Source organism: Homalodisca vitripennis, chromosome 7 (assembly GCF_021130785.1).
Source record: "Homalodisca vitripennis isolate AUS2020 chromosome 7, UT_GWSS_2.1, whole genome shotgun sequence".
NCBI lineage: Eukaryota > Metazoa > Arthropoda > Insecta > Hemiptera > Cicadellidae > Homalodisca > Homalodisca vitripennis.
In genome coordinates, this window is record NC_060213.1 from 138,279,103 (window position 1) to 138,296,536 (window position 17,434).

The 17,434-nt window shown below is 40.1% G+C and overlaps 1 protein-coding gene across 4 annotated transcripts in view; it reads right to left on the reverse strand.

The window, feature by feature from the left end:
- Positions 1-17,434, reverse strand: part of LOC124366409 (polycomb protein SCMH1) — a 258,541-nt gene that overhangs the window by 85,006 nt on the left and 156,101 nt on the right. For all 4 annotated transcript variants that reach the window (XR_006922808.1, XM_046822940.1, XM_046822939.1 and 1 more), the window contains exon 2: positions 2,234-2,588. Coding sequence is in view for 3 of the 4 variants with exons in the window: in XM_046822939.1 (XP_046678895.1) it covers positions 2,234-2,588 (355 nt within the window). In the remaining variant the exon portion in view is untranslated. The remainder of the gene's footprint in view (positions 1-2,233; positions 2,589-17,434) is intronic.

A 17,434-nucleotide genomic window follows, 5' to 3' on the forward strand; every position in this document is an offset into this window, starting at 1 on the left:
GAACATTCCAGTTTCATCTACAAAAAAGTAACAGATTTAATAAAACTTTGAATTGAAGTAGGCTTAATAGTATTAACTCACATTTCTAGATCAAGGTATTTCAGAAACAGAAGTCAGACAAGACTGACCATATATTCGCAGTCTGCAGATTGGACAAAGACGGAATGTACATTAATTGCCAGGAACCTCTTGGTATTCGCGAATGACAATTTGTGAAGAAAGTCTTCCACGGCTTTTCGCAGCTAAACACTCTCCCACCGTGAAGTACACGCATGCGCCGGAGAGGCAGTACAGAAATACGAGATAGGCTCGATGACAGCACCTGTTGTTCATGTGTGGAGGCTATTTTACTGCGGAGTGCGTGGACAATCTCTCCTCCTCGGACAAAGCACGGCGAGACCTCATCATAGCTCCATATAGAGGCTGGCACCTGCTTTGTACACGCGTGTGAACCCATCTCCAACAAGCCACGCAGGAATTTGGACACCCCTCTTCGATGAAACAGTTATAGACTAAAGATGGTAATAATTCTGCATGTTTTATTAAGTAAGGATACTCTTTTCTTAAAGTCAAACACCTTCTTTCATGGGCACCGGGGAATCTTTAATGGATGTAGAGAGAAGTTTTTGATTGATGATCTTGACTTCTCGTGATTAGATTAGATTTAGAAGGAAAAGAGCAAAATGAATTTTCTAATATTTTCTTTTGGGAGTGCCGATGGCCGAGTAATCTAAGACGTTGGACTTTGAGTCTGAGTTTGAGATAGCGCAGGTTCGAATCATGTCTGTGATCCTTGCACTTTTTATCAGTACCATCGACCTTGTACTGTATTGACTCTCCCCCTTATTCTGTTTGATAAGATCCTCGCACAGGCCAGTGGCCCATGAGGACGGGCAGAATAAGGTGATGTCAACTCAGGATTCCAGTAAAAATCAAAAATATCATTTCATCTTCAGAATAAACACGGTCACATGATAAGTTCAACACCAAAGAATTTACTGCATCTTAAAAGTTCCTCAAAAGTAGTACGCTAACAGCATCTTCTAAAAAGTAATTTCACAACAAATTGCACAACTGAGACCATTTCCTTTGCCCTACATGTCGCTAACTGTCGCATGTGCTGGTGTGAGGTCGGTGATGAAATAATCGATTATTGTGGGCAAAGGTTGGCACCGAAGTGGACACCAACATTTAGCTGTCGCTGGACCGTGAAGGGGAATTATGTCAGCTGAGGTTGCCCAACCTGCTGGACGCTTGCGCCACGATAACACACGAGCCGGACTGAGAGACCATCCTGACAGAGCTACTGCGAGATAGGACTGTAGAGTTTGTATGTCATGTTGTTTGTAGTTGGAAAAGAGATACAGGTTAATGGATAAAATAAAGTAAATATTATTACTACTAATTGAAAGAATATGGGGAATTTCCTTAGGGTAATGATTGGACCAATAGAATATCAACAGCACACTAAAAAAGATTATCTGAAAGATCAATTAATATTAAGAGCACAAAATTTGGAATTAACAAGGAAACAAGAAGCATCCTTTAAGATTCTCACTCCTTATTTTTCCTTTCGAATCCCGAATCCCGAATCTCAAATTCAAATCTTTATTTGCCACAACACGTTACATATAGCAGTGCTTTAGTAACAGGTCATATTGTAAACTATATTAAATAAACAAGTAGTATTCGTCAATATAATCTTATTCAATTGAAGTGCTACTATAAAAATTAAATCATTATTATTAGTGATACTGAATAAATATACAACGAAAAAGAGTAATAGTATGGTGTCAAATAATATATATATATATATATATATATATCAAATTCGTCTACTGAGTAGAACATGCCATCCACGAGGAGCTCACGGAGCCTCTTCCTGAAGATTGATGCATCCTTTTTAAGGTGTATTGGGAGTTTATTGCAAAGTTTTCTTCCCATATAGCCAGGTGTTTTTCGTAAGAAGATGTGTTATGAAGTGGAAGGATCATGTAATTTCTATGTCTTGTAAGGTAGGATGATTGAGTGTAAAAACTTTGGGGGAAACTGAGAGGGTTCTGTTTTACAAATGATAGTTTGATAAATAACTAGAAACATTTCAAAAGGTAACCTAAGTCCCAAATCCAGCTGAACTTGAGCGTTAGAGATACTGCGCTTCGTTGCACATGTTCAACTCTGGAAATCAATCCGTAAATGACTAAAGAAGGTCACAAAAATCTGATGGACTCACTCGTTTGGGTTGTTGTTGTTGTACTTGGCCGCCAGGGAGCGCATGAAGTCGCTGTAGTTGCGGCCCATGAGGGAGTCCACGGGGGGTGCCGTGGAGGACGGACTGGAGGGTCGGTCGGGTTGGGAGGGCGGAGTCCCCGGGTACACGGAGCTGGGGGTGCCGCTCCTGGAACTGCTGGAGTTGTTGTCCGCTGTCGCGGGGCTAAGCCTCTCGGACTTGACGTTGTTGTTGGTGTGGTCCGCCCCCACCCCGTTCATCGTCGCCTCCAGGGGACGCTTCCTGCCCTTAAGAGAGGCCGGCGTCCCGGCGCGCACCCCGACCCCCGCCACGGTGTCAGTCTCCGTCTGTACTTCTCCTGTGGGCAAACATGACCAATCATTAGAATCACCAACAGTATTAGCGTTACCTCGAATACATATTACTCAGAAAAACCAGCATATTCCAAAGAACAATCAAATCCTTGAGGAATCATCAAAGAAGATTTTTCAATTTTTAAATGTAAAAATATTAACCTACAGTTTTGCTTTTGATCGCTATAATTACACCGAAGATAAATCATTCATACGGACGCGGTGTGCTTAGTTCCGGGAAATCACTTCAGTTAGTTCTAATTTCAGCCGCTAGGGCTGCGCCCGTAACTTTGATTGTTACCAGAGTCACTCCACAGATGGCAGTCCTTGCACTCACTTTTGTGCCTCAATTTACAGCGTTGGTAGGATTGTTTGTAACTGATATAATCAACGGTTTTGGTTAATTAGGTTCATTAGTGGTGTTTCATTCTGTTCCGGTACAAAAGGAAGAATACTTCTCTGACCTTTACAGAATAGGTTTAGGATTCAGAGTGATTCCTTAGGGTGAGCAATGATGTTCTACTGTTCAGCATTACTCAGTGTACAGAATCAAGTTTTAAAGAATGAAGTGCCAAACCCTTCTCCAATCGCAGTTGGATAGTGGAATAAACCATTGTGCTAAACTGGATGGGCAAAATTCTAAAGCCACCTTAATATCAATGCGGGAGTTGCTTGGCACATAGTTGAAGAACTTGCATGTCATTTCCGGAGTGAAGCAGGACTAAAGCACTGCCGATCCTGCCATTGACTGCTCTTGTGGTCAACACCAAGCACCGAACGAGCGGTCCGGGCCGCAGAGCAAACACCGCGCGGCCGAGCTCTACTAAAAGCACAAACCAAACACGAAACAGTAAAGAGGTCAGAGAAGTGGGATGACGACTGGAGGACCCCTTGACCGGCGTCGGATGATGGTGCACGGGCGGGTTGTGCACCTAACGAGGCTCGAGTAATGGGTGACTTTGCAGTTCCCACCGGCCCGAGCCGCTGACCTCTGACCCCCGACACAAGTGCACAATCAAATTCGCGGCTACCAGACGCTGAAACAAAGCCCTCTGACACTGATTATCGTGACTGGCGACTACTTTAATCGATTTTTGATGTCGGCAGCGGGCTCTGCGTGATGGGCGGCTGAGGGCTGATGGCCGATGGAGACCGCAGAACAGGTGACCTGAAGATTTTGATCCGCCGGGAACTCAAGTGCTCGGCGAAACATAACGTGACCAACTCGACTTTCGTTATGGTTCTTGATCGACAATACCGACATCATTTGTCTTTCAAGGTGATTCCTTGGAGTCATTATTGGTCGCAATTCAAATCAACGTTCAATATGGTATGCGACTGAAAAATAGTTACGGCAACACTGTTAACTGTAGTCAGAATCACTTTAGGTGATACTAAACAAGGTTAGTAGGTCGAATGAGGTGTTGAATGTTGGGTTGGACATTGTTTTTGTACTGGATTTATAAGTGTGTTTATAGTACGGATTTTTAGATGTGAAGGTCCAATAAAGAGATTTGTTCAATTGGAGGATGCCAATGGACTGGAACCGCTTCCTTTAACCGACCGTTCCGGATGAAATACCCGTGGTTCTCCATAGGAGAAGGAAACACCTGGATGGTCACAATAACAATCCAGAAAGCGTTGAAAATAAATCCATCAGTCTAGAGAAAAACAAGAAATACTCCGCTTAACAGACCTAACAAGCCTAGTTATGTATGACTTTTATTCAGAAAATAAACCTGTACCTCCGTGCAAACTATGACAATTTGATGGTGACCCAGTGAAGGTAACAGTAAAGGATCTGAGAGCTAATTTGGACTATTAAGGGATTTCTCTTAAAAAATGAATTGATCGTTAGCCACGCTAATTTCGGTGGAGGTCGAAATTGGAAGGTGTCAAAAGGGTTAAAAATATTAAAACACAAATATTTTCTCGGATTATAATACACATAAAGACACATAAGTAATAGTTATACCATAAACAGACAACTAGACAAAATGGCTGAAAGTCACCACTTAAGGGTCTGTATATTGTTAGCTGACGCAGTTAGCTGTTTCAGTTTCTTAAAATATGATCAGGGAAAAATCATAATTTCATATTTTTAAACCGTTAGTTACCCTCCCAATTTGATCTCCACCAAAAGCACAGCTCAAGGTCTATTTCTTTTTTAGGACAAATGTTTCTATCGATTTCAAGAAAACCCAGGTCGTGTGCTTACAAATGGGTTCTCAGCTCTTGGATTATAACGATTATAATTTCTGTTTTAAACAGTTTAAAACGTTTGCAGTATTGGATTTACTAGTTTTAGTATATTATATGGAGTAATCTATGAAATGTTTAGTCAAGAATATAGACGAACTGAGTTCAAAAGGTCTAATTTGCAGTAATCCGCGTTCTTCCTGCAAATTTCCCTCCCGACAGCACCGTACAACCCTCAACATAGAAGTAAAATCAACGTTGTCAAGCATGAAACCTGTTTTTCTAAACTCCATTTACTCTATAACGGCTCCGGCTTCTACAATGTACTTCCTGAAGACGACATCATGCATGAAAGTGACCAGAATTATTTCAGGAAGAACATTAAAAACTTCTTTTGATGTAATGCCATTTCAGAATATCTGTCATGCTCCGTAGGTTACAGATTGTTTAAGACACTTATATTATTTTAAAATATAAAACGAATGGTTTTACTTATTAACTATATACCATTATGGTGCTACAAACAGACAAAGATTTCTATTTCTGCATCGGTTCCACTAAATTTTTTGAACAAATGTCTGAATTTATATTAATCCCTTTGTCACAGTAAAATTATTAATCTTCAGTATAGGATTTGGACAGCATCAGTTTTAGATAGTTTAGGCAATTTCGGATATTGTTCTTCTTTGTCAATCATATGAATATACTATACAAAAGCTCGATGAAACTTGCACATAATTCCTGAGGCTTACTTAACAAAATTATAATTGCATATGTTTCGAAGAGAGTTTGTATTTTCAATCAAAGTACTACTTTCTTCATATTGAGCTTTATCGTTCATCTGTAATCCATCTGCTTTTGCATGTAGGGACCAGCGGAAGGTACACACATTTTCAAAGATGGTATAACCAAGGCTTTTCAAAATCCCTTTATGGATTTCATCCAGTATTGAAAGACACAAAAAGTGTGATAATTAAACAACATCACACATTAGATCTTGGTGATTTGTTTTAATTTTATGAAAACCTGCAGAATGTGTCAGTGACATGACAACTGAATTGAAGGGGTTAGAATTGTGGAAAAAGAGTTATTTATCAGTTTTAAAAGACCCCATTGAATGTTTAGAGTATCTGAAGCCAACTTTTGGTGGATGGCCAAGAAAATTGGAGCATCAACGAAGAAATGTCTCTCAATAAAGGCCGGCTTCGATAATAAACCACCAGATATGAAGAACGCGCCAAACTACGCTGGGGGTAAACATAAACATCCACAACTGGGTGAGATAGATGCCAGGGTTGTAAATCATCCTCTCAAAACATCGGGCGGCCGCGATGAAGCAGTGAGCCGTCAAAGAGGGCAGGATGATGGAAATACTGGCGTCCGCCGTAAACTCGGAATCGGAATCATAATAATACTCGGAATCCAAACTGGCCGCCGAACCTTCATCTGGATATCGCTGGCAGGTGACCAAACTGGACTTCCTCATATTAATGCGGCCGATCTGGATTCTGGTGGAGAGGCCGTAAACCTAAATAAGGCGAGGTCCGAGACGAGTTGCAGGGGCCAGGCAGGTCGCTGCGGTCGTTGTCGCGACTTGTCCGGCGGATAACGATGCTCAGGAGTGACCATCGTTGTAAGGACTCAACTAAGACTGGATGTTAACGAGGAGATATCTATGCCATCTTGTTAGCCGTACAGAAACCCGATGTAAGAATCCAAAAATCGTTTGACCATTATTCTGAATTCGAGATTAAAAGAAAATTCGTTAAAACCACTCGTTAATGCACAGGAATGGTGACAAAAGATTGGAAAATGAATTTGCAAAAGTTATGAGCCTCGTTGATCTGACATTTGTAGAGTCAATATTTTCTTATGAAAAATTTCCAAAGTAAAACCAATTATGCAAACTCCACTTTTTAGCCCATTTTCCGAACTTTGAAAGAGCAACACTTATTTACAACTGTAATTTATTGGATACAGTTTTGAAAGTTGTTACAACCTGTCCTCTCTGTCCACGACATAAAGGAGCATGCTTTTAGATTTCTAGGTTTGGTTGGATTACACGGTTGGGCAAGATCTGAGTTTAAGAAAAGCAACAACCCAAAGATGGAAGCCACATAGAAGACACCTATTGGAAGAAGTTCAACGTTTGGTAAATAAGGACAAACCGCACAACCATCAAATGACAAACTTTCTTCCCATTACGACCAATTCCTTTTCTATAAGCAGTACTGAACAACCGTTAGAGAGTTAAAGACCACAAATCAATACCATTTCCACACAAACGCTAATAACTGCGACCCACGGTCCGCTGAGCCTATCAAGGGTGGATCAACGACTATCAAAAGTGGGTCTGCTCTGTCAAGACGCTCGCTCAGCAGCGGGGCTCTGCGAGGGCGAGCGTGTGGAATCGAACTCGGCGATGAACCATTGTCGAACGCCCGACATTCCTGGCCGCCTCGCCTCGCACGGACGCCGGCCACGGACGACATTCTAATTGTCGCCGGACGACATCAAATCCTCGATAGCCAAACCATAGCACTGTGCCGCAGCCGCGCACTCGACTTCTAATCATATAAATCGATCCCTTTGTATCAAGGTCGAGCAAAAACACGTCGGACGGGTTCGCTCGCTGCGCTCGCTTTTCTTTTTATTCCCGCTATAAGTTTCATCCACCGGCTCGTATTAAATATCAAGCACGGGTTCCCACGCCGGTCGCGACACCGTTTCTTCTTTTTCCCCTCTTATTTACAATGCTCCCTTTACCTCTTTATGATCTCGCGGTGGCGGTGCGGGTTGGTGACCTTTGCTCGCCTGTCGACTCTGAGGTCATCAGTTCTGCGTCTTCAGTACTATAGTTCTAGACAACACATTGGTCTCTACCGTGTTCAGTACTTTAGTACTAGACAACACTTTGGTCTCTACTAGCTTCGGTACTATAGTTCTAGACAACACTTAGGTCTCTACCGTGTTCAGTACTATCATAGTTATAGATACATTTTGGTCTTTACTAGCTTCGGTACTATAGTTCTAGACAACACTTAGGTATCTACCGTCTTCAGTAGTATAGTTCTGTACAACACTTTGGTCTCTCTTTAGTACTGTACATCTAGATTACACTTTGGTCTCTGCCGTCTTCATCAGTACTATAGTTCTAGAATATTTTTTTGTGTCTACCGTTTTCAGTACTATAGCTCCAGACAACACTTCGGTCTCTACCGTCTCCAGTACTATAGTTCTAGACAACGTTGGTAGACTTGCTAAAGGAAAGTATTATTACAACTAACGCATCGATAAGAGTTAATGTAAATCTAAAACCTATTGAATACCTAAAAATTGGGTTTCACTCACGTGATAACACGAATTCTAGAGTTAACCTTTCAATAATCGATATCGAAATACATTTGTAGTACACCAATGTTTATAAAATAGCACAACTCTGCTTATTATTTATGGGCATGGTATTAAAGCCGATGCTATCAGGCAGGATTAGGACATTCCACTTGCTCACTTTCCTTCACTGCAAATCAACAAGTGGTCATGAATCACTGCTAGAAATATCTTTGAAGGTTTCATATCTGATTGTAATACTACCTAAGCAATCTCTAAAGTTTATTTGAATTCCAAGAAATAAATTATTTTGATACCCAAATGAGCATTTCACCTAAAACCAAATTAGGATAACGGATATAGACACTATATGGAGATTACGGCTCCAGATTTCTAAAACGAATACGCCTCATCAATGTCTCTTATTCCATTAGTAAAACTATGAGGAGATGATGGAAAGTCAACAGTAACTTCTGACGTCGATGGTTATATTCAACAAAACAAGGGACTTTTCAAAGAATCTCTCACCCAAAACCGAATTCTAAGTGCAAAAATGATTCATCATTATATTTTATAAAAAGTCAGCAAAAGCAGTCGATAATAAAATATTGAAAATCTCTTCTGATTGATGTCAGAAAGAAGCGCTAAGGATGGAATCTGGGGTGTGATTCTTTTCTGAACAAAACAAGGCACTTTTCAAAGAATCTTGCACCCAAAACAGAAAGTTCAAAGATAAATGATTCATCATCATATTGTATGAAAAGTTAACAAGAGCAGTCGAGACTTAAGTATTGAATATCTCTCCTAAGTGCTGCAAGAAAGGAAGGATAAGGATGAAATCTGGGGTTTGATTCTGAATTGACATCCAAAAAGTCATTCCAAATCATTCTTAAAGGTACAGAAGATTCGATAGCCGGTGTCTTCAAAATTGAGAAAGCAATTACATGCTAGTTACTGGACTTTGGGATGAAGCTCCATCTAGGAGAGATAACTCCCGTTCCTGTCCAGGAACAGAGCAACGGAGCAGCGACCCGAGAACCGCGCAGCGAGTCACCGGGCCTGGGGACGAAGGTCGAGGTGAGTGCGTTTAACAAACTGGAACGGATCGCGGCTGACAGACACATGTGCAGACGCCCACGGCACCCCAGCCAGCCAAGCCCGGTGTTGGCTATATATTGGGGTTACCTCTCATCAAGAAGATCACTCTCAAATCTGTCTCAGTCATGGAGTCTGTCCACGTGAGGGGGTATGATCTATGTATTATACACTCTCATCGCAAAGCAATTCGCAAGATGAAGGTCGGTACACCAGTAATTTCAAGACAAGTGCATTTCTTTCATTAAAATCATCCAGTTTAAAAGGTCAACTTTTCCACAAGAGGTTTGATGCCGATTTTATGATCCTCTTGAAACTCTCCTAGGAGGAGAACAATTAAAGTGTTACCTCTCATCAAGAAGATCACACTCAAATCTGTCTCAGTTTTGGAGTATGTCCAAGTGAAGGGGTATGATGTATTATCCTCTTTCATCACAAAGCAATTCCCGAGATGATGGTCGGGCACATATATATTTATTTAATACTTTTCGTGGATAGGTACACCAGTAATTGTTCAATATACGTGCACTTCTTTCATTCAAATCATTAAACGTTTCCTTTGACAAGAGATTTGATACGGATTTTATGATCCAAAGAAAACTCTCCTAGGAGGAGAACAACAATTTAAGTTTCAATGAATGAGGAGCTCTTCTTATTCGAATATAAAACAATTTTCTATAATAAAAAACTCACAATTGTCCAATAATTTTAAATTTTCACACGAGGCTTTTCGACATCTAAGATGCCATCCTCAGGTGTCAAAGAGTGTTACAATTTCTCACTTTATTCCAAAAACTTTGCACTGTAAGAATGCCGTACTACAATCATTGTACTATCTAGGGAAAGTACCATAATGTATCTCTTTGTTCTTTTAATTTTGTACTAAATAGTATGCACTATATGGTAGTACAATTCTTACATTTATTACAGTTTGTGATATAATATCCGAAATATATATATATTTGGATATTATGATAAGTAATTCACAAGTCATACACAGACACATATACTTGGACGTATAAACGATCACAGAGGATACTAAAACGATTAAAACCTATTTGAACAAATTTGACGGTGTTGACATTTCTAAAATGTTAGAAATACTGCGGTTGCGCCATTTTGATTACGATTCTGTCCAGTAATCAGCTTATGAATTTGTTGGAAAGAAATCATCACTCGCTTCGCTCGCACCTTACAGACGACGTTGTTGTTCACCATACAAGACGACGGTGCACGACCTGCGAACTAACCGTAATTGCTGGATCGCCCCCTCTCTGGGAGCCGATCCACAAGCGGCCGTCGATTGTTCTGCTACCATTCTCACATTACGATACAATAACTGCAACGAACGCCGAGCTATGTGGGCTTCGGGAGCGTTCACCCCCATTCGGCACGCATGGCTTCGCTCACACGCACGCACGCACGCACGCCTACACGTCTACCACTGCCGTGGCTGGCTATTCGGGGCAAATGCTTTCCAAATTTTCCGCAGGCGACTCGCCTTGTGATACTTTTAATTGTCGGTTGGGCGGTGTCGAGTTGGTCACAGCAATTTCGGTGACAATTGCAGATTACCAGAGCGTGGGGTGGGCAGGTGGGCGAATAACTTTGGAAGACCGAACTGGGAGACATCACAGGTCTGATGGAAAAATAATCCAGTTCTTGTCAAATTGTGATCACATTTTAGACAAGTTTGTTGCTTTGTTAACTAGAAATTTTTTCATCATCCCAAATTCCTATTACGATCGAAAATTCTCTCGAGGAATGTAATCTAGATTATGGTACTGTTAACTAAACAACCCAGTTTCTCTTTTTGTTTGTCTCATGAAGAAGTGAGGGAAATAAGAAATTCTTTAACTGGCGAGAAATCGGAATTTTGTAATTGGATATGAATACACCCCCCTAGATGAGATTCTAAGCGTAATTAGAAATATTTGTATTGTACATCAAAGCACAAAATCACAATTAAGAACATTTACAATTGCTGCACTGGGAGAAGTGACAACCCCAGAATATCTGAGGAAATTAAGCATGTAAATTGTTTCGAATAAATTTACCAAAACGGATTGCTCGTATTAAGTTCTTCCTGAAATTCTACGTTTACTTCTTTAAAAAATACAAATTTACTAACTTATACGAAATTATTTAAGATTAGACCCTACTGTGTGTTGTATCTACATCAAAATGATCTCCATACTACTAATTTATAAAGACAACGTTTGATATCTTTTCGGAGAGTTTGCGTCCTGGAAGCATTTTTCTGGAAACAATGCTGGGGAATTCACAGACAAAACATCTATAAAGGATTTTCAAAAACAAATGTATGACTCTTCTAAGTGTTAGATGGAGGCACTGTTGTTACGACGTTTTGATCTTGATTTATCCCCTTCTACATTGTACACCTGACTTCAGAATCGTCCATGTACCGTACCTTTTTCAATCCTTTCTTCTCAGAATTAAGAATGGCTCTTGGAAACAAAATGCTTTATTGCTTGCAGACGAATCTCTAAACGTAGGACAGAATTACGATTCTGTTTCAGTGTAAATTGTGGCATAAATGAAGGTGGTCCACTCTACTCTTGAATCGAGCTTTCACAATGCTTTCAGGTATGTCAGCTATGGCGGAATCCACCCCAGGGTCGTCGAGAGGATGCCGCCACTAATTATCGTCGCCAGCCCGGCGGTGAAAGGTCACCTGGTGTTGTGTAAACTGTGACGTAGGCTACTTCCGGCGCTATATTGACGTCACGGTCAACTGACGCTGTACTGGCACAGTGTTACAACGCAGTGAGCGTTTACGAGGTGTCCGAGGGTGACCCCGAATGAGTACAAAGGTCAAACACAACCTGTACTAACAAACCTGGACGAGTTAATAAAGCAGTTTGAACACGTGGAGAACTGGATCGCAGGTGATGGAGAGAGGGGAGATGGAGAGATGCCGGTGACCAAGCACGGAGTCGTAAAGAAGTAGTAAAATATGGAGGTAGACGTAAACAAGTTAATGACATGTCAGCATTCCGAGAGGATTGCTAGGACACAGAATGGAGAGCAAGTGGTCGGGTTACAGCTGGCCAGTGTTGACAGCGGTACACCTGAACACTATTATCTGTGTTTACAGTGTGTTCGAAATTTTCCTCAAGAGATCCGCAACCAAAGAAGAAGTGTTATTGATGGTTACATTTATCACTAGGAATTGTCTCATCAGAGGATGAGATACTGTTAAATCTTGACTTCAAGCAAGAACGTAGCCAGGAAAAACTTTTGGGGAGTGTCTTCTTCCTTTTACTAACTATGTTCAATTGCAACCGAAAAAAATAAAAAAATAATCCAAAAAACGCACAAACAAAAATGTCACTTATAAAACAACAAATAACTTTAATAAATTGAAAACTCAATAAATCAGGCATATTATACCAAATACAATTTGATGACTGCAACAAAAAACACATTGGACAGACAAGAAGAAAAATTTATACAAGATATAAAGAATATTGCTCCGACATTAAATTCAGCGGAAAAGAAAAATCGGCCGTCGCACACCACTATATCAATACTGGACACACTATATTAAAGAAAAACCTAAAACTATTAAAACACGATAACACACCAAGATATTTAAATGTATGAGAGTCATATTACATAAATCAAACAAACACGGAATATTTATTTTATTAAATCAAGAAGATGGACCAATTCAACATTCAATATTACTTTCACGAAGGTTACACAAATAACATTAAAAATTTATAATGTATAATTTTAGTAATAATTTAATTTTATTTATACACTACGCCACACAGGAAAAATTATTTAAAAATCACATATATTTAACTATTATTAAAAATCAAATTTACTTTTTTTATTTACTTTCCTTCTGACGAAGATAGCCTTGCTACGGTCCGGGCCCCTTAGACCTCCTCGCTCGCTACGTCACTGACTTCAAGCAAACATTCTTCATAAATAGTTTCGTTCTATTCTACAGAATTCCAATTTAAATTTTTCTTTAAAAATTGTTTTGCCCTCGTGAATAAATAATGTAGAGGGCTCATTGTAAAATCCACAAAAAGGAATAGTACTTACTAGTAGAATGGAAACTACTTTTATAACAGTTTTCAAACTGAAAAAAAAACTAATACAGGTGCTTTGTCTGACGTTTGTCTTTGACGATGTCAAAGAAACAGTGATACACAAAATCTGTAACATTAGGTACGTTTCGAGATCTGCAATCTGATCACTTCTTCAGGTAAATAACTAACCTAAAACATAATTACAAATTACGTTAATACAGGTGAAGTTGAAGTGGCTTCGGAGTGTTTAAATCGCAACAGTTGACTACAATAAAGTGACAGAAGAGCTACCAAATTGTTGGACTATTGGTGGTCAGAACTGGAACATTGTAGATGAGGTTCAAATAATGATGAATTACTAAGAGAATAAGAATTCCAGAAGAACAACGCAGATGACGTCATGGTTAGATATGACGTTTTAGTGTACTGCAGCTAGTCTGAACCATCCAAATGTCGTTAGTGAAGAGCGGTTGCAGCAACAGCAGGCGAGCCAGGTTGTAGGTTGCCGGTTCAAGGACGGGAGGCAGTCAGTGTTGAAGGACTTCCGGCGGATGTTGAAGTGCTGTTATCATCTATCATAACCGTCTGACACACCACGCGGCTCAACCTACTGGTTACCTCTGCAGGCGAACCACGCGCCTGCCGTGGTGTGTTTTATGTGGTTAGGAACCCCATAAACACTTCCAGCTGTGTGCTGTGGTATAACTCAAACTGAATTTATGGCAATCAATGTGTTCTAAAATACTGAACCAAGTGAAGGATATAATAGTTCTCAAACTGTTATATTAAAAACTGTAGTAAAAAGGTGTAGTGTGATTCGTTTCTCTTAACCAAATAAATGTATTGATTTAGATTGCCATTGTTAAAGGATTAGAGCTATAGACTTCTGCATCATCGTATAATTTAATGTTCGAACACGTCACTGAACCTATAATTTGTACTGTTGCCATATTTGAGATCTAAAGATGCAAAAGTTTGTGAGTTGTATTATGTTTTCCATTTAAAAGGAAAGGTCGTGTAAGAAAAGTCAACTTAAGTCAAGCTAAAAGTTGAGACCAAATCAAATACCAACAAAGTCCATGAACAAACTGAAGGCCTATGAAAGAACGAAACTCCTACCCAATAGATTAATTGCCAAATCTATTACAATCAAAGTACACGATAATAATTACTGGCAATTACAGTTACCATGCTGTATCAACCCTATCCAATTACAACCAAAGCTCAAAAGCAATGGACCTAATTGGAAATTTTGGGCTAAGTTAATAAAATCCAATTTCAACAAAAGTACACATGAAGGACTATCATCCTCCATGCCAATTAAATAGATGTCTTCCAAATCTAATCCGACCAAAACCCAATGGAGTGAGAAAAATGATCTTCATTCATTCCTAATGGATCATATGGCATCCAAGAAACCTATCCACTCGACACGGATTCCAGTTGCAATGGATGAAATCAAAGTCAGATCAAATAATTGCAAATCCAATCAAAGTAAACCAGAGTTTATGTCCCAGCTTGAATTATATTTAGTTGCCAATGTGCTATGAACTCCATGAACAAACTGAAGTCCTATGAAAGAACGAAACTCCTACCCAACAGATTAATTGCTAAATCCATTAAAATCAAAGTACACAAGAAAAAGTGCTAGTAATTCCAGTCACTGTGCTATTTCACCCCATCCATTTACAACCAGAAGCAATGGACCTAATTGGAGTTTGTTGGTCTAAATCAATTAAATCCAAGTTCAACCAAAGTACACAGAAGTGATTTATTATCCTACATTCCAATTAAAGACATAAGTAATCCAAATCTAATCCTACCAAATCCCATTGGAGTGAGACAAATGATCTTCATTCATCCCCAATGGCATCCGAGAAACCCCTCCACTCGACACGGATTCCAGTTGCTATGGATCAAATCAAAGTCATATAAAATAATTGAAATTCCAATCAAAGTAAACGGTAGTTCAGTTCCCACAAATGTGAATAATTATGGACCAATCAAAATCCTCTGGGTCAAATCCAACTCCACAACGAAAGCATGATCAAAGCTCAATCAGAATTCAATAATTCAGACCTACCAAATCCAGTTTCATCGACACCCAAGAGCCGTCATCAGCCCTAATCAGTACCGGAGGTGTAGGAGGAGTCGGTGTGGTTGGGGAGTTGTAAATCACTCTGTATAAGGTGTTGCGGTGGACAGCCGCAGCCAGAGCCGCACCTCGACCCCTCGACCTCGGCCGACAGGCATCAATCAGCTCGCCAACAAGCGCTTAATGATTACCGACTGCCCGCCACAACTCATTTGTCCGCGATGTTTGTCTACCTGGCCAGAGTAAACACGCCAACAACCAGGCCTTGATGACTGTTTAGCCGCTAATTGTGCAGACAGCCAACAACAATCCATGGAAATTCCATCTGCTTAAACGTTCAGGTCTTGCTGTCAAGAATGTATGTCTGTTGGTGTTGGTAAGTGTTGCTGGATTACAATCACATGAAGGAACTAATTAGGGCTCTCTCCGCTTTAGCGGGATCCGTGAAACAACCGACATCAAGTTCCGTCATTACCAAGATGGATTACAGACCTTTGAGTGGAGGATGTCCCAAGTTCCATTGTCACCAAGACCTTTTTTGATGACTGTAAATATAAATTAGAGCGATCAACCAGATCATTTCACTTTGCGTGAGCTACTTTGGGAAGTTCTTCGTACTAGACCCTTTTTTGAGGAATTTAAAGATAAATTAGAACAATCAACCAATTATCATTTCACATTGGGTGTCCTACTTTGGGAAGTTCTTCGTAATTTGGAGATGAAGAGTTTCGCTTTGGATTATAGTAAAGATCAACATTTAAGTGGATTTCATTTGATGTTCCATTTGTGATCAAATGATTAACAAAATTGCTCGTTGGGATAAGAAATTATTGTTCAGTCATTACCAAGATGGATAAAAAACCGATGAAACGATTATTGGTTTACCTTTGCCTGCGCTTGTGTGGAGGATTTCCCAAGTTCCATTGTCACCAAGACCTTTTTTGAGAACTGTAAAGATAAATTAGAACAATCATCCAATTATCATTTCACTTTTCGTAATTTAGAGATGAAGAGTTTCGCTTGGGATTGTAGGAAAGAGCACTTAAGTGGATTTCATTTGATGTTCCATATTCGAGAAAATGATTAACAAAATTGCTCGTTGGGATAAGAAATCATTCTGCACTGGAACTTCACCAGTACATCACCGAGTGAGTCAGACATGCAAACCGTTCAGTCTAATAATATATTACACGGAATTGATTGATCATTTCTGTTTACTGAATTGTTATGATGAATGTTCCAAACAGACGTAGGATCAACAACTGAGATCACAGCTTGCAGTGTAGCGCGTGTCAGATCAAATTACCGTCCCCAAGAGCTGAACAGCCAGAGGCACGATCCGATAAAAGGCGGTAGTAGAACAATAAATCAGAGCCGACCAGAGTGTACCGCTCAGTTTCCGTCGCAAGGTGAGATCTCTAGTAGCCACCGGTCAGAGGTTTTGGACGGGAGTGTACTTGTGAGTGATTGCTCGAGTACGGGAGCCAATCTTATTGTCAAGTGACCTTGGTCGGGAGCAGCAAAACCTTCTCCGCCACGCCTCACACCACACGAGCACACACACCGCTCTCCTCTCGGCTCCTAGGATCGCAAGAGTTGCAGAACACCGGATCCTTCACGACATCCTTCACTAGGTCCACTAGGATCTGGTCCATCATTGAGCTAATTTTTTCGTAAAACCTAACCTACAAAAATCATCTTTTCAGTATCTATACGTCATTGGAAATCAAGAAATGGCTCAACTGTAAACACAATATCTTGAGGCGCGTTTACACAAAAGTTTGTAGAGGACTAAAAGTTGCTTTCCTCAAATTAGAAGTGGCAGATGTTTTTTGTGGAAATCTAAATGTTACTGTTCTCAAATATAGAGCAACAATTGAAAAACTTGTTTTACAAAGAATTGGCGCGAAAGGTTTAGGCAGTAGTGTCAAGGATGTCGGACGAAGAAGACCCAGTTTTTGGCGCAATTTTTGGTCCTGGTCCATTCGTTCTCAGTACAGGCTTCCATCTTGACACAAACACAACGAAAACACACGATATCACCAAAAAACCTTTTGGTTGTCAA